General features: G+C 51.1%; 1 protein-coding gene across 3 annotated transcripts in view; it reads right to left on the bottom strand.

Moving 5' to 3' along the window:
• Nucleotides 1-10,650, bottom strand: part of LOC121284491 (cGMP-dependent 3',5'-cyclic phosphodiesterase) — a 401,388-nt gene extending 390,738 nt beyond the window's left edge. For all 3 annotated transcript variants that reach the window (XM_041200018.1, XM_041200020.1, XM_041200019.1), the window contains exon 1: nt 10,344-10,650. In XM_041200018.1, the coding sequence (XP_041055952.1) occupies nt 10,344-10,454 (111 nt within the window). In that variant the 5' untranslated portion in view covers nt 10,455-10,650. The remainder of the gene's footprint in view (nt 1-10,343) is intronic.
• Nucleotides 10,651-18,871: the final 8,221 nt, after the last annotated feature.

The raw sequence follows: 18,871 nt of genomic DNA, 5'->3' as shown, positions 1-18,871 counted from the left end.
GTACAGGGGGTGGGTATAAGGGGGTTGGTACACAGGGTGGAGGTAAAGAGGATGTGGGGTAGCTGTATTGAAGTGATAAGGAAAGCGAGGAATAAAATGAACCCATAAATCAGAGTTTAGCACATTCAGCAGGAGAATTGGTCATGGTAATATAAAGAGCCTGGAACTGGAATCCATAAAATTAACAGAAATAAATCAAATAACCGTGTGACAAAAAAAATCACTTCAAACACACACACAATGGATTTTTAATGCACTCCAATTTACTGCAATCTACCAATTCACCCCCAAACTGAATTCAATAGCTCATTTTGGAGCAGTTGATTTAAAGTGTGTGGAACAAATTTATTCTAAAACTTTCGATCCCCTGTCAACTCTTACCCTGCTGAATAAACAGTGACTCTGTACACTTACACAGTGAGTGACCCTCACCCTGAACAAACAGTCACTCTGTACAGTGACACAGTGAGTGACCCTCACCCTGAATAAACAGTCACTCTGTACACTTACACAGTGAGTGACCCTCACCCTGAATAAAGAGTGACTCTGTACAGATACACAGTGAGCGATCCTCACCCTGAATAAACAGTCACTCTGTACACTTACACAGTGAGTGACCCTCACCCTGAATAAACAGTGACTCTGTACAGTTACACAGTGAGTGACCCTCACCCTGAATAAAGAGTGACTCTGTACAGATACACAGTGAGCGATCCTTACCCTGCTGACTAAACAGTGACTCTACAGTTACACAGAGAGAGATCCTTACCATGAATAAACAGTGACTCTGTACAGTTACACATTGAGTGACCCTCACCCTGAATAAACAGCCGCTCTGTACAGTTACACAGTGAGTGACCCTCACCCTGAATAAACACTCACTCTGTACAGTTACACAGTGAGTGACCCTCACCCTGAATAAACAGTCACTCTGTACAGTTACACAGTGAGTGACCCTCACCCTGAATAAACACTCACTCTGTACAGTTACACAGTGAGTGATCCTCACCCTGAATAAACAGTCACCCTGTACAGTTACGCAGTGAGTGACCCTCACCCTGAATAAACAGTCACTCTGTACAGTTACACAGTGAGTGACCCTCACCCTGAATAAACAGTCACTCTATACAGTTACACAGTGAGTGATCCTCACCCTGAATAAACAGTCACTCTGTACAGTTACACAGTGAGTGACCCTCACCCTGAATAAACAGTCACTCTGTACAGTTACACAGTGAGTGATCCTCACCCTGAATAAACAGTCACCCTGTACAGTTACACAATGAGTGACCCTCACCCTGAATAAACAGTGACTCTATACAGTTACACAGTGAGTGACCCTCACCCTGAATAAACATTCACTCTGTACAGTTACACAGTGAGTGACCCTCACCCTGAATAAACAGTCACTCTGTACAGTTACACAGTGAGTGACCCTCACCCTGAATAAACACTCACTCTGTACAGTTACACAGTGAGTGATCCTCACCCTGAATAAACAGTCACCCTGTACAGTTACGCAGTGAGTGACCCTCACCCTGAATAAACAGTCACTCTGTACAGTTACACAGTGAGTGACCCTCACCCTGAATAAACAGTCACTCTATACAGTTACACAGTGAGTGATCCTCACCCTGAATAAACACTCACTCTGTACAGTTACACAGTGAGTGACCCTCACCCTGAATAAACAGTCACTCTGTACAGTGACACAGTGAGTGACCCTCACCCTGAATAAACAGTCACTCTGTACAGTTACACAGTGAGTGACCCTCACCCTGAATAAACAGTCACTCTGTACAGTTACACAGTGAGTGATCCTCACCCTGAATAAACAGTCACCCTGTACAGTTACACAATGAGTGACCCTCACCCTGAATAAACAGTGACTCTGTACAGTTACACAATGAGTGACCCTCACCCTGAATAAAGAGTGACTCTACAGATACACAGTGAGCGATCCTTACCCTGCTGACTAAACAGTGACTCTACAGTTACACAGAGAGAGATCCTTACCATGAATAAACAGTGACTCTGTACAGTTACACAGTGAGTGACCCTCACCCTGAATAAACAGCCGCGCTGTACAGTTACACAGTGAGTGACCCTCACCCTGAATAAACACTCACTCTGTACAGTTACACAGTGAGTGACCCTCACCCTGAATAAACAGTCACTCTGTACAGTTACACAGTGAGTGACCCTCATCCTGAATAAACAGTCACCCTGTACAGTTACACAGTGAGTGACCCTCACCCTGAATAAACAGTCACCCTGTACAGTTACACAGTGATTGACCCTCACCCTGAATAAACAGCCGCTCTGTACAGTGACACAGTGAGTGACCCTCACCCTGAATAAACACTCACTCTGTACAGTTACACAGTGAGTGACCCTCACCCTGAATAAACAGTGAATCTGTACAGCTACACAGTGAGTGATCCTCACCCTGAATAAACAGTCACTCTGTACAGTGACACAGTGAGTGACCCTCACCCTGAATAAACAGTCACTCTGTACACTTACACAGTGAGTGACCCTCACCCTGAATAAACAGTGACTCTGTACAGTTACACAGTGAGTGATCCTCACCCTGAATAAACAGTCACTCTGTACAGTTACACAGTGAGTGACCCTCACCCTGAATAAATACTCACTCTGTACAGTTACACAGTGAGTGACCTTCACCCTGAATAAACAGTCACTCTGTACACTTACACAGTGAGTGACCCTCACCCTGAACAAACAGTCACTCTGTACAGTGACACAGTGAGTGACCCTCACCCTGAATAAACAGTCACTCTGTACACTTACACAGTGAGTGACCCTCACCCTGAATAAAGAGTGACTCTGTACAGATACACAGTGAGCGATCCTCACCCTGAATAAACAGTCACTCTGTACACTTACACAGTGAGTGACCCTCACCCTGAATAAACAGTGACTCTGTACAGTTACACAGTGAGTGACCCTCACCCTGAATAAAGAGTGACTCTGTACAGATACACAGTGAGCGATCCTTACCCTGCTGACTAAACAGTGACTCTACAGTTACACAGAGAGAGATCCTTACCATGAATAAACAGTGACTCTGTACAGTTACACATTGAGTGACCCTCACCCTGAATAAACAGCCGCTCTGTACAGTTACACAGTGAGTGACCCTCACCCTGAATAAACACTCACTCTGTACAGTTACACAGTGAGTGACCCTCACCCTGAATAAACAGTCACTCTGTACAGTTACACAGTGAGTGACCCTCACCCTGAATAAACACTCACTCTGTACAGTTACACAGTGAGTGATCCTCACCCTGAATAAACAGTCACCCTGTACAGTTACGCAGTGAGTGACCCTCACCCTGAATAAACAGTCACTCTGTACAGTTACACAGTGAGTGACCCTCACCCTGAATAAACAGTCACTCTATACAGTTACACAGTGAGTGATCCTCACCCTGAATAAACACTCACTCTGTACAGTTACACAGTGAGTGACCCTCACCCTGAATAAACAGTCACTCTGTACAGTTACACAGTGAGTGATCCTCACCCTGAATAAACAGTCACCCTGTACAGTTACACAATGAGTGACCCTCACCCTGAATAAACAGTGACTCTATACAGTTACACAGTGAGTGACCCTCACCCTGAATAAACATTCACTCTGTACAGTTACACAGTGAGTGACCCTCACCCTGAATAAACAGTCACTCTGTACAGTTACACAGTGAGTGACCCTCACCCTGAATAAACACTCACTCTGTACAGTTACACAGTGAGTGATCCTCACCCTGAATAAACAGTCACCCTGTACAGTTACGCAGTGAGTGACCCTCACCCTGAATAAACAGTCACTCTGTACAGTTACACAGTGAGTGACCCTCACCCTGAATAAACAGTCACTCTATACAGTTACACAGTGAGTGATCCTCACCCTGAATAAACACTCACTCTGTACAGTTACACAGTGAGTGACCCTCACCCTGAATAAACAGTCACTCTGTACAGTTACACAGTGAGTGACCCTCACCCTGAATAAACAGTCACTCTGTACAGTTACACAGTGAGTGACCCTCACCCTGAATAAACAGTCACTCTGTACAGTTACACAGTGAGTGATCCTCACCCTGAATAAACAGTCACCCTGTACAGTTACACAATGAGTGACCCTCACCCTGAATAAACAGTGACTCTGTACAGTTACACAATGAGTGACCCTCACCCTGAATAAAGAGTGACTCTACAGATACACAGTGAGCGATCCTTACCCTGCTGACTAAACAGTGACTCTACAGTTACACAGAGAGAGATCCTTACCATGAATAAACAGTGACTCTGTACAGTTACACAGTGAGTGACCCTCACCCTGAATAAACAGCCGCGCTGTACAGTTACACAGTGAGTGACCCTCACCCTGAATAAACACTCACTCTGTACAGTTACACAGTGAGTGACCCTCACCCTGAATAAACAGTCACTCTGTACAGTTACACAGTGAGTGACCCTCATCCTGAATAAACAGTCACCCTGTACAGTTACACAGTGAGTGACCCTCACCCTGAATAAACAGTCACCCTGTACAGTTACACAGTGAGTGACCCTCACCCTGAATAAACAGCCGCTCTGTACAGTGACACAGTGAGTGACCCTCACCCTGAATAAACACTCACTCTGTACAGTTACACAGTGAGTGACCCTCACCCTGAATAAACAGTGAATCTGTACAGCTACACAGTGAGTGATCCTCACCCTGAATAAACAGTCACTCTGTACAGTGACACAGTGAGTGACCCTCACCCTGAATAAACAGTCACTCTGTACACTTACACAGTGAGTGACCCTCACCCTGAATAAACAGTGACTCTGTACAGTTACACAGTGAGTGATCCTCACCCTGAATAAACAGTCACTCTGTACAGTTACACAGTGAGTGACCCTCACCCTGAATAAATACTCACTCTGTACAGTTACACAGTGAGTGACCTTCACCCTGAATAAACAGTCACTCTGTACAGTTACACAGTGAGTGATCCTCACCCTGAATAAACAGTCACCCTGTACAGTTACACAGTGAGTGACCCTCACCCTGAATAAACAGTCACTCTGTACAGTGACACAGTGAGTGACCCTCACCCTGAATAAACACTCACTCTGTACAGTTACACAGTGAGTGATCCTCACCCTGAATAAACAGTCACTCTGTACAGTGACACAGTGAGTGACCCTCACCCTGAATAAACACTCACTCTGTACAGTTACACAGTGAGTGACCCTCACCCTGAATAAACAGCCACTCTGTACAGTGACACAGTGAGTGACCCTCACCCTGAATGAACACTCACTTTGTTACACTTGTGGCCGCTGCCCTTTCCATTGGCTGATTCCTGCTTTATAAAGGGCTGGCATATATTTCTCTTTGTATTCCGCTCATGGCTAATTCAGTCTTTCAGCTCACTTGCTTTGCTGAACCACCAATGATTGCTGTGTTTGTGCTCCATTTGCCTCACGCTCAGATCTCTGTCCCCATCAGTGCACTCCTCAATTCGCCTGAGACTCTCTCCACTGATTACTCACTGCACAGTAATTACTCTTCTTCTGCTCTCCTGTCATGCCTAATGTGCATGGCAGATAAAGCACATGGTGGTGTCTGTTTTCACTGGCTTGCCTTTCCTGGAATAGAGGGCGAGCCTGAAGCCAGAGGCTGGAGCTTGGGGGGTACCTCCTTGCATCAAGCATGGCTGACCAGGAGTCTCTCTTTCTCTTACCGCCCACCATATGTGTTTTGGACGGTTTTCCAGTTGATAATCAGCCTGGTTTGGCTATGTTATGAACATACCCGCCTTGGTCTTCATGTCCTGGAGTGGGACTCGCACCCAGAGCTTCTGGCTCAGAAGCACAGACAGTTCCCCACTGCACCACAGGACATCCTCAATTACTCTACACTCACTACATTAAACTGAAGCTGCCACTTCTTACACCCCCCCCCCCCCCCCCCGTTAGCCAAAAGATCCAAGGGTAAACGTTCTGATTTAGCATTCCCAGCACAGAACCATCCCACAGCTATCCAAGGGACCCTGAAACTCAACCCGTTGGTAACAAACCTGCCAAGATCCAACCTGTAGTGCCATTGTTTCTACTCCTTTCTCCTTCATGTGGCAATCCAACTTCCTCTCAGGTATATTACTACAATTTATTTCAACGCTCCCTGTGGTAGCGAGTTCCGCATTCTCACCCACTCTCGGGCTTTCTCTTGAACGTTGCTGAAAAGAGAAACATGTTGCTGAAGCTTTTCGTCTTGCACTCATCGGGACAAATGCAAGAATACCAAATATCAAATGATCACGACATTTATACTACAGGATGAGGGTGCTGACTAGTGTTGGCCATAAGAGCAGAAAAGAGTTGGTAAGTCGACTCCAATTGGCCAACCAATCAGCACCTGCAGTATAAGTTGTTGTGATTGTTTGAAATTTGGCATTCTTACATTTGTCCCGAGCGCAAGGCAAAAAGCTCCGACAAGGCATCTCTCTTTTCAGTGATATTTAAGTTCCATACTTCCAAGCGTGTGTTTCTCCTGAACGCTGTACTGAATTTATTAATGCCTGTCTAGTTATTCATGGCGAAAAGCAAAATAATGCAGATGCTGAAAATCCGAAATATAAACAGAAAATTCTGCTTTCTTACCTTTGTGCCGCTATCAGCACTTTCTTTAGTCTTTAACACTACCATTGACACTCCCTTTGTCTCGTGTCCATGGCATCCTTGTCAATCTCTCCTTAACTCCCACCTATCCCTTGCCTTCCATCTCACTCCACCTGCTCCACCCCCTCTTCAAGAGTGTAAATTCCGTCACGTTCCTACTTGTCTTTAACTCTGAAGTGTCAGGCGAGCTCGAAACGTTAACTGCGTTTTTCTCTCTCCGCAGGTACTGCCAGACCTGCCGAATTTTTCCAGCATTTTCTGCTTTGATTAGATGTTATGTTATTGTCCATGGCCCTTATTTCCTGCCCTGATTCTTGCTGTGCTCTGATAAATTTTCTCTGCACCTCTCCAAGACTATGGGATCTTTTCCGCCTTGTGATGCCCAGCACTGTGCCACAATTCTCCAGCTGTGACCTGACCAGCGACCCTTAAAAGGATAGAGTCATTTCTGGCTGATTATAACCTGCCCACCACCCCCCCCCCTTTCACTTTCCACACTTCTTGTTTCCCTCCTCCCCACCGCCACCCCCCCCCCACCCCACCCCCCGATTCTTACACCTTGTAATGTCTCCGCTGGTTAAGACGTGCAGGGTGGGGAGGTTCAATGATCCCAAGGGCCATGGGAGCAGTTGCTTTTGCAGGCAGTGACCTCAACATCCCCGCACCCCTGCTCGCTCCCCCATGCCCCCCACCCCAAACTCCCCCCCAACCTCCCCCCTCAACGCACCAACACGGTTCCAGACACACTCACTCGCGTACCCTGTGTGAATTGTGGGCTTACTGCACCAGCGTCTCCAGGAAAGTTGGTGGGGGTTGGGGGGGATAGGTGGGGAATAGGAGCGTGCTGGTAATGTCACTGGACTAATAATCCAGGGGCCCACGCTAACGCTCTGAGGACACGGGTTCAAATCCCACCACGGCAGCTGGTGGAGCTTAAACTCAGTTAATAAATCTGGAACATAAAGGCTAGTCTCAGTGACAGTGACCGTGAAACTATCACCGATTGTTGTAAAAACCCACCTGGGTCACTAATGCCCTTTAGGGAAGGAAATCTGCCATCCTTACCCGGTCTGGCCTACACGTGACTCCAGACCCACAGCAACCTGGTTGACTCTTAACTGTCCCCCCACCCCCCCCAAAATGGCCGAGCAAGACGCTCAGTTCAAGGGCAGTTAGGGATGGGGCAACAAATGCTGACCTCGCCAGCGACACCCACACCCCACCAAAGGATAAATTGTAAAAACCACACCCGGCCGGGGTTGAGCTGTTTGACCAACTACAGTCGGCCAGAGGGACCCTTATTTTGATTCCCTGCGATCACAAATTGAATTCCCACTTGGACAGGAAGGCAAAGAGAAATAATTAGGCCTGTTCTGCAACCCGCGACAGACCCCGTCTTAAATGAAGCAATTTCCTCACACCGAGGGTGATGGAAATGTAGAACTCTTCACCCCACAAACACCACCACCCCCCCCGCCCCCACCACCCCTACCGCCGATCTGCCCTGCCCCCAAATAAAAGCTGTGGAGACTGTGAGTCGATGGAAGATATCGAGAGTGATATTGGTAGATTTTAGTAGCGAAGTGGGTGACGGAACTAAGGTGGGACGCGGAGTGAAGAGGCACATCAGCCAACTGGGTGGCAGAACGGACTGGAGGGGCTGAATGGCCTCCTCCTGTGATTTAGTCCCGACGTCAGCCGAACTGGATTCTAATCAGCCTTCCGGCCACATGCAGGATTTAAGCACGGGGCTCCATATTCATAGATCGGAGGCTGTAGAAGGGGATGGGACATTCACCAAGAGGTTTCTCTTTATATAATAATTCAAGTGGCGGTGGGAGTTATGGGACACGTTAATCGGCTCGGGGGGGCAATGGGGTGGTGGGGGGGAGGAAGCCTTTCGCCAGAAAGAGCAGGAAGGATTCTGGTCGGCGAATGGGGTTCAGGCTGTCGGGCGCACTCCTGCTTCTCGTGGTCACTGAGGCAGCGAGGCCCTCGCGGGGGGAACCGAGCAAAGCCGGGGCTGCGATGCCTCCCACGGCCGAACAGCCTGGCGACACGGGCTGCCGGGGTTCGCATGGGCCTCGGTGCCCCCGTCCTCCGGCGCAGTGGGTGGGGGTGGGGTGGGGGGGGGGGGTGTCACCGGGGCCAGCGTGGGACAGGTGAGCAGAGGAAGTGGGGGTTGCTACCCTCTCGGCGAGGCAGGCTGTGGTGGGGGAGGTTCCGACCCTCTCGCAGTCTCACAAGTCAGGCAAGCAGCGCTGAACAGTGCCACTGCCTGGCCAGACACGGCCTCCATCAGGGTGACCCCCCCACCCCCCCACAACAGGGAGACAACCTCTCTCTCTCTCTCTCTCTCTCTCTCTCTCTCTCTCTCTCCCAGCACAGCACTGGGTCTCTAAACAAGCGGGGAGTGTTTAAAACCCAACCTCCGAGAATCCCCATCCGCCAACATTTCCCTCTAACGGACTCTTAGCTGCACCCGCAGCAAACCGCCCCCCGCCCCCCCGACCCCCCCGTCGAAAGAGTCTCACAAGTTCAAGGGCAATTTGGGATGGGCAACAAAAGCTGGTCCCCCCCACCCCAGTGGCACCCACATCCCATGAAAGAGTAGTTTAAAAATCGGACCGTGTCCCCGCCAGTATCTTTCTATTCAATCCGATCAATTTTAATTCATTCACTATCGGGCAGTAGTGGGTGGGGTGCAGAGAACAGGGTTCGGGGAGGGGGGGGCAGAGAACAGGGTTCGGGGAGGTGGGGAGAACAGGGTTCGGGGAGGTGGGGAGAACAGGGTTCGGGGAGGTGGGGAGAACAGGGTTCAGGGAGGGGGGGAGATGAACAGGGTTTGGGGAGGGGGGGGGAACAGGGTTCGGGGAGGGGGGGAGATGAACAGGGCTCGGGGAGGGTGGGGGGATGAACAGGGTTCGGGGAGGGGGGGAGATGAACAGGGCTCGGGGAGGGTGGGGGGATGAACAGGGTTTGGGGAGGGGGGGAGATGAACAGGGTTTGGGGAGGGGGGGAGATGAACAGCGCTCGGGGAGGGGGGGAGATGAACAGCGCTCGGGGAGGGGGGGAGATGAACAGGGCTCGGGGAGGGGGCCTTCCTGCAGTGTTAAAATGCAAGAGCCCAATCCTACCCATCCAGTTGGCGTCCGTCCCCCGACTCCCCCTACTCGCCAGTGCACTCCGCTGACCATTGGTCAGGAGGGTGGGTGGGGGGGTGGGCGGGGGGGGCGGTGCTGCAGGTGTGGGGGGAGAGAAATCAAACAGAAACAAGAGCCCAGACAAGGACAGGTCTCACCCAACCGGACGAGGCTGAGCAGGTCCTCCTGCCACCGATGCGTTAACCCCGTGCATCCAAACCTCAGCAGCCACCCTCCATCACACCAACCATTCCCCCCCACCCCCACTCCCCCGCCCCCTCCCACCCCACCCACTACCCACCACCCACCCACCCCCACTTCTCCCCAAGATGATGTCGGCGTGCTGGAGAAGGGAATTGTCAGTCTTACTCATTTTTCTCACATCAGTTTTGTCTCTCCCTCTCTTGTCTCGCACACAAAGCATTTCTGCTTTGCTGACTCTTCACAGCAATTCAGACAAAAAAGGGAACGAAAGCCAGCAATATTGCTCCTTACCTGGACAACCACAGAGCTGGATGGGTCAATCTCTGGCTTTAAAGTGACATGCTGTCCCCGCCTGAAAGATTGAAACAGTGCAATGAGTATGTGATGCAGAATCAGAACCATTGCTGACTCTCCTAGCCCCTGCTCCGATATTCTCTCTTCCTCTTATTTCTCCGCTCAGTCTGTTCCGTCTCCTGTGTGTCTCTCTCTCTTTTTCTCTCTCTCTCTCTCAGCGGCACCACAACACACACACACACACACACACACTCGCTCCCTCTCTCAGTGCACACACACACACACTTGCTCTCTCAGTGCACACACACACACACACACACATACACACACACACACACACACACACTCGCTCTCTCAGTGCACACACACACACATACACACGCCTACACAAACACACAAAAACACACACACACACGCCCGCTCTCTCTCTCTCTCTCTCTCAGCGCACACACACACACACACACACACATACACAAACACACACACACACACACTCGCTCTCTCAGTGCACACACACACATACACACACATACACAAACACACACACACACACACACACACTCGCTCTCTCAGTGCACACACACACACATACACACACATACACAAACACACAAAAACACACACACACACACTCGCTCTCTCTCTCTCTCAGTGCACACACACACACGCACATACACAAACACACACACACACACTCGCTCTCTCAGTGTGCACACACACACATACATACACATACACACACACACAAAAACACACACACACACGCCCGCTCTCTCTCTCTCTCTCTCTCTCTCTCTCAGTGCACACACACACACACACACAAACACACACACACACACACACATTCACCCACACCCACACCCCCTGTTTCAACTCTCCTCTCAAAAAGGGCAGCCAACACAAAAAAAGGGGGGTGGGGAGGAGGAGAGGGTGGGATTTAAAAGTCAGGACCAGCCTCCACACCTGCTCCCACCCCTCCCCGGCTGTTGGACAGGAAGGGGGGAAGCAGGCGAGGGGCTGAATGGGGAAGCAGCCGTCTGCATTCGGCCGTCGAGACGAAAATCTTTAAAAAGGCAAAAAAACCAGGCGAGAAATAGTCTTACAGGCAGGAGGCTGGGTGGCCGTCCGCTGGGTCCTAGTGCCTGCTCTGCCCTAAAAAAAAAAGGCTCAGGGTCAGGGTGTTCCATTTCCCAACTCTGGGGTTCAACCGTGGGTCCTGAACCCCCGCACCATGTCGGGAACAGCCACACCGCCTCTCCCACCCGCCCCCCTGCCCGACGATTTTCTCAAAATTGGCCAATCGGTGCCCAGAGCCCAGTGGGCGGTTGGGGGAGGCGGGGGGTACTCTGAGAGCCAGAGGGTCGATCGGAGGCTCTCTGGCCGGGGAGGAAGCTGCAGCCTTCAGTTGGAGAGCGGGCACCGCCATCTTTGAAGGGCCCTCTCCACAACGGTTAACATATCGAACTTAACGATGGCCACAGCTGCTGGGTCGTCATGGTGGATGGTGGGGGGGGGGGGGGGGGGGGGGGGGGGAGGTGGAAACGCCATCAGAAGGTGACCTCTGGACGCAGCTGGGGTGGGAGCTGGGTTGGGGTGAGGTGGGGGGAGGGGGTGCTGGTGGTGGTGGGCAAGCCTCAAAGTGACGGCAGAGCGCTGTACCCCTCCCCCCACCAGCCCAACCACACCACCCCACCACCCCCCCCACCCCCCCCCCCCCCCCCCCCCCCACCAGCCCCCCCACCCCCCCCCCCCCCCCCCCCCCCCCCCCCCCACAACCAGCCCCCGGCCCCCCCACCCCCACCCCACCCAGTTTCAGTAGCAGGCAGGGTCAGATAGGAAGACGGGTCAGAAAAGACTCAAGATTGGTCCAATTCCGTCCAGGTAGCCGCACAATACAACGGTGGAGTGATTGACTAATCACTTGATCAACCCGCATCAGTGAGTCTACGACAGACCAGACAGGGGGTGAGGAAAACCCCCAGGGCTGGGGAGACTTGGGAACCATCCTTCCAAAGTCACTTCCTCCTCCCCAGCTCCATTCACCTCACGTCAAGTCTCAAGTTACTAATACACCGTGTTCCAAAGTGTAATTAACTGAAAGTGATTTCTCTCTGAATAGAATAACACAAAGGTCTCCACCATCTCCGGCGGAGGCGTGGTATTAACCACCCACTCCTTGAGATATTCCTTCCCCAGTTTAGTATTGATGTGATTCAATAGGAAATTGAAGTTGTGGCAAATAATCAGGCGGGACCTCAGGCGACGGTGGAGCAGGACTCGAGGGGTAAAAGGGCCTATTCCCGCTCCTGTGTTTTCATTCTTTTGTGTTCACGGACTGACACACTCCCCAGAGACCCCCTGTAAATACTGACACACTCCCCAGGGACCCCCTGTAAATACTGACACACTCCCCGTGAAACCCCTGTAAATACTGACACACTCACCAGAGACCCCTGTAAATACTGACACACTCCCCGGGGACCCCCTGTAAATACTGACACACTCCCCGGGGACCCCCTGTAAATATTGACACACTCCCTAGGGACCCCGGGTAAATACTGACACACTCCCTGGGGACCCCCTGTAAATATTGACACACTCCCTAGGGACCCCCTGTAAATATTGACACACTCCCTAGGGACCCCCTGTAAATATTGACACACTCCCTAGGGACCCCGGGTAAATACTGACACACTCCCCAGAGACCCCCCGTAAATACTGACACACTCCCCAGAGACCCCCTGTAAATATTAACACACTCCCCAGAGACCCCATGTAAATACTGACACACTCCCCAGAGACCCCTGTAAATACTGACACACTCCCAAGAGACCCCCTGTAAATACCGACACACTCCCCAGAGACCCCTGTAAATACTGACACACTCCCCAGAGACCCCCGTAAATACTGACACACTCCCCAGAGACCCCTGTAAATAATGACAGACTCCCCAGAGACCCCCTGTAAATACTGACACACTCCCCAGAGACCCCTGTAAATACTGACACACTCCCCAGAGACCCCCTGAAAATACTGACACACTCCCCAGAGACCACCTGTAAATATTGACACACTCCCCAGAGACCCCTGTAAATCCTGACACACTCCCCGGAGACCCCTGTAAATACTGACATACTCCCCAGAGACCCCCTGTAAATACTGACACATTCCCCAGAGACCCGATGTAAATACTGTCACACTCCCCAGAGACCCCTGTAAATACTGACACACTCCCCAGAGACCCCTGTGAATACTGACACACTCCCCAGAGACCACCTGTAAATACTGACACACTTCCCAGAGACCACCTGTAAATACTGACACGTTCCCCAGAGACCCACTGTAAATGCTGACACAATCCCCAGAGACCCCTGTAAATACTGACACACTCCCCAGAGACCACCTGTAAATACTCACACACTCCCCAGAGACCCCCTGTAAATACTGGCACAATCCCCAGAGACCCCTGTAAATACTGACACACTCCCCGTGAAACCCCTGTAAATACTGACACACTCCCCAGAGACCACCTGTAAATACTGACACACTCCCCAGAGACCCCCTGTAAATACTGACACAATCCCCAGAGACCCCCTGTAAATACTGACACACTCCCCAGAGACCCCCTGTAAATAGTGGCACAATCCCCAGAGACCCCTGTAAATACTGACACACTCCCCAGAGACCCCCTGTAAATACTGGCACAATCCCCAGAGACCCCTGTAAATACTGACACACTCCCCAGAGACCCCTGTAAATACTGACATACTCCCCAGAGACCCCCTGTAAATACTGACACACTCCCCAGGGGACCCCCTGTAAATACTGACACACTCCCCAGAGACCCCCTGTAAATACTGACACACTCCCCAGAGACCCGTGTAAATACTGACACACACCCCAGAGACCCCTGTAAATACTGACCCACTCCCCAGGGATCCCCTGTAAATACTGACACACTCCCCAGAGACCCCTGTAAATACTGACACACTCCCCAGAGACCCCTGTAAATACTGACACACTCCCCAGAGACCCCCTGTAAGTACTGACACACTCTCCAGAGACCCCTGCAAATACTGACACACTCCCCAGAGACCCCCTGTAAATACTGGCACAATCCCCAGAGTCCCCTGTAAATACTGACACACTCCCCAGGGATTGCCGTGTAAATACCGACACACTGCCCAGAGACCCCCTGAAAATACAGACACAGTCCCCAGAGACCCCCTGCAAATACTGACACACTCCCCAAAGACCCCTGTAAATACCAACACACTCCCCAGAGACCCCTGTAAATACTGATACACTCCCCAGAGACCCCTGTAAATACTGACACACTCCCCAGAGACCCCCTGTAAATACTGACACACTCCCCAGAGACCCCTGTAAGTACTGACACACTCCCCAGAGATCCCTGTAAATACCGACACACTCCACAGAGACCCCCTGTAAATACTGACACACTCCCCAGAGACCCCTATAAATACCGACACACTCCCCAGAGACCCCTATAAATACCAACACACTCCCCAGAGACCCCTGTAAATACTGACACACTCCCCAGAGACCCCCTGTAAATACTGACACACTCCCCAGAGACCCCTGTAAATACTGACATACTGCCCGGAGACTCCTTGTAAATACACTCTATATTGTCCCCATCTGCACTGTCCCCATCAAACACTCCCAGGACAGGTACAGCACGGGGTTAGATACAGAGTAAAGCTCCCTCTACAATGTCCCCATCAAACACTCCCAGGGCAGGTACAGCATGGGGTTAGATACAGAGTAAAGAGACAAGGTGAACAAAATCTGCAGCTGAAGGTGAGTTATAGCCTCTGTGAGGTGGATTGGCTGTAACAATGTGGATCAAGGTTTGGATTCCGAGAAAAGGAATTACCAAAACAATCAGAAATGAGCGATAAAATTTGTTAACAATCAGGAACGAGGGCAAGTCTCTTACCTGTCAGGGGTTTGACTGTAGCAACGAAATCAGGAAAGAAAGAGTTTGCATTTCTTTAGCACCTTTCACTACCGTAGGATTCCCAAATCAGCTTACAGCCAATGAAGCACCTTTGAAACGTAGGCACTGTTCCAATGTAAGAAGCACAGCGGCCAATTTGTACACAGCAAGATCCCACAAGCAGCAATGAGATAATGACCAATGTTCAAGGTGAGCGGTTTTCTGACCCGTCACCGAAAAGGTCAGTGAGCAACTCGCCCACATTTTGTGCGGCAGTTCTGAGGAGCGCTTATCGGCTGGAGGCGGGGCCTTCTGACACAATCCAGGGAGGGAGCCCCGCCTCTGCGAGCTATCAGCCAATCAGGTGGCTGGCAGCTCCCTGGCCCCAGCAGCGCCACAGGGAGCAATGGCCACGGCTGGTACTGCATCCAGGAGCCAGGAGAGGCGAGGGGAGGCGAGGCAGAGGTGAGGCAGAGGCAAGGCGAGTGCTGGGGGGGTCCATTAGGGGGCTTCAATCGGGGCCATGGCAGATGGGACACCCTAGGCCTCACCCACCACCCATAACAGTGCTACAATTTCAGGGGCCGGGTCAGTTAGCTATGCGGAAATCACCCACACAGTAAAACATGGGTCACCACCAGGAGCAAAGCTGCCCTCATTATTGGGGTGGGGTGGGGGGGTGGGGGGGCTGCAAAATTCTGCCTCAGGTGTCGATTAAGGGCTAAACATCGACCCAGGACACTGAGTGAGGGTTGCCCTCAGCATCTTCAAAACAACTCAGTCTCTGGGCTGGGCGTGAACTCACGACCTTACCAATCCCGTGGCTGGAGGGCTCCCCGTTGAGCCCCTGACCAGCTGACACGTGCAGAGTCTCTGCGCAACCGGGGACCTGGGGTCCGCACCGCACTCCTTAGCACCAACATTGAGAGCCTTTGAAGGTCGAGTGCGGGTACACAACACCGTCAGCGTTGGTCAAGGAGCCACAGGTCAGGAGCTGTGGGGTTTTGGGGGGGGTTAAGGCTGGGGGTACGTTTGGGGTTGTGGTTGGCTTCCGAAGTTTGGGTTAAGTTCAGTGATAAGGGATGGGATAGGAGAGGGGGAGGGCGAGGCATCTGGTAGTAAGGAGCTTGAGCATTGCTGAAAAAGGTCGCATGTTGTTGAACTTTTTTGTCGCACACTCATCAGGACAATTTGCAAGAATTCCACGTGTAAAGGGGGCCAACAGTTTATACTTCATGAGAAAAGAATGCTGATTGGTTGGCAATTGAGCTCTGATTGGTCAAGGCATTGCCATGGAGAATGCACCAATTAACTGATGACTGACAGTTAACTGCCAAGCCTTGTTTAAATTCTAACCAGGCAGGTTGACTCTGATTTGTCAATGCAGTGCCCTGGGGAATGAACCAGGGAATAGCTGCTGCCTAGTTTATTTAGTTGAAACAGGTGCCATGTGCGTACATGTTATTTCTGTGTGCAAAGGGTAGGGCCCTGTGTGTTAACTAGAGTAGTAGCCTATAAGTGAGCCACACTGCGAGCCCACCTAATCTTAAATTGGTTGTCAGTGTAATTCTTAGCTCACTCAGGATTGTGTAGCAAATGTTGTCTAATCGTGGATCACATCTAATGTTGGACACTGTGTTTTGAGTTTTACAAGCACGGGCTGGTGGAGTACAGTCTGTACCTTGCCCGTTGTGGCCAGTGGCTGGGACATGCAGTTTGGTACGATCCACCAGTCTTTGGGATGTACAGACTACATACCTAGCTTCACACTGGCACTAAAATTCCTATACCACATTCTACTCTTCTTTGGATGTCCCTTTGGGGTCAGGGGTGATTTGCTTCCACACTAACAATGAGTTCTCAGGTGACTGAAGAGTCCAATGCATGACCTACAGTCTCTCTCACAGGTGGGGCAGATGGGGGTTGGGGAGACGGGTGGGTGGGGTGCCCAGGTTGCCACAAGCTCCTTTCACTGTCGACGCTTGGCTTCAGCTCGTCCTTGGCGATGAGGCTTGAGGTGCTCAACACCTTCCCAGGTGCTTTCCCTCCACTTTGGGTGGTCTTGGGCCAGGGATTCCCAGGTGTCAGTGGGGATGTTGCACTTTTTCAAGAAGGCTTTGAGGGTGTCCTTGAAGCGTTTCCTCTGCCCTCCTGAAGCTCGCTTGCTGTGTCGAAACTCCGAGTAGAACGCTCATTTCAGGAATCTCATGTCAAGCATGTGGGTGATGTGGCCCGCCCAGCGGAGCCGATCGAGTGTGGTCAGTGCTTCAATACTGAGGATGTTGGCCTGAGTGAGAACACTGATGTTGGTGCATCTATCCTGCCAATGGATATGCAGGATCTCGTGGAGGAGGTGCTGCTGGTACTTCTCCAGAGCCTTGAGGTGCCTGCTACAAGTAGTCCAAATCTCTGAGATATATAGGAAGGCGGGTATCACAACTGCTCTGTAGACCATGAGCTTGGTGCCAGGTTTGAGGTCCTGGTCTTCAAACACTCTCTTCTTCAGGTGGCTGAAGGCTGTGCTGGCACACTGAAGGTGGTGTTGAACCTCGTCATCGATGTCTGCCCTTGTTGAGAGTCGGTTCCCAAGATATGGAAAGTGGTCTCTGTTGTCCAAGGCCTTGTCGTAGATTTTGATAACCAGAGAGTGGGGGGCAGCGCAGTGTGGATGGGGCAGGTTGGTAGAGGACCTTTGTCTTACAAATGTTTAGTGTAAGGCCCAAGCTCTCGGTGAAGGTGTTGACAATGGCTTGGAGCTCGGCCTCCGAGTGTACACAGATGCGAGCATCGTCTGCGTACTGTGGTTCAACGGCGGAGGATGGGATGACCTTTGACCTGGCCTGCAGGCGGTGGAGGTTGAACAAGTTCCCGTTTGTGCTGTAGTTTAGCTGCACTCCAGTGGGGAGCTTGCTGAGGGTGAGATTGCAGCAAGGAAGATCGAGAAGAGCGTCGGTGCATGACACAGCCTTGCTTGACCCTGGTCTGAATGTGGATTGGGCCTGTGGTGGATCTGTTGGTTAGGATCACGGCTTGCATGTCATGGTGGAGCAGGCGGAGGATGGTGACAAATTTCTGAGGGCAGCCAAAATGGAGGATGGTGCTCCATAATCCTTCACGGTTGACAGTGTCGAAGGCTTTTATGAGGTCAAAGAAGGCCATGTGTAAGGGTCGGTGTGTTCCCTGCATTTCTCTTGCAGTTGAAGACCATGTCCATTGTGCCCCTTAGTGGGACTTATTGGGACTTTGGGAGGAGCTCTTTAGCCACAGGGAGAAGGCGATTGAGGAGGATTCTTGCAATCACCTTCCCTGTGGCCAACAGCAAAGAGATTCCTCTATGGTTAGAACCATAGAACAGTACAGCACAGAAAAACAGGCCATTCGGCCCTTCTAGTCTGTGCTGAAATAATATTCCGCTAGTCCCATTGACCTGCACCTAGACCATAACCCTCCAGACCTCTCCCATCCATGTATCTATCTAATTTATTCTTAAAACTTAAGAGTGAGCCCGCATTTACCACGTCAGATGGTAGCTCGTTCCACACTCTCACCACTCTGAGTGAAG

Source organism: Carcharodon carcharias, chromosome 11, assembly GCF_017639515.1.
Source record: "Carcharodon carcharias isolate sCarCar2 chromosome 11, sCarCar2.pri, whole genome shotgun sequence".
NCBI classification, from domain to species: domain Eukaryota; kingdom Metazoa; phylum Chordata; class Chondrichthyes; order Lamniformes; family Lamnidae; genus Carcharodon; species Carcharodon carcharias.
This window is presented reverse-complemented; position numbering and strand designations above follow the sequence as displayed.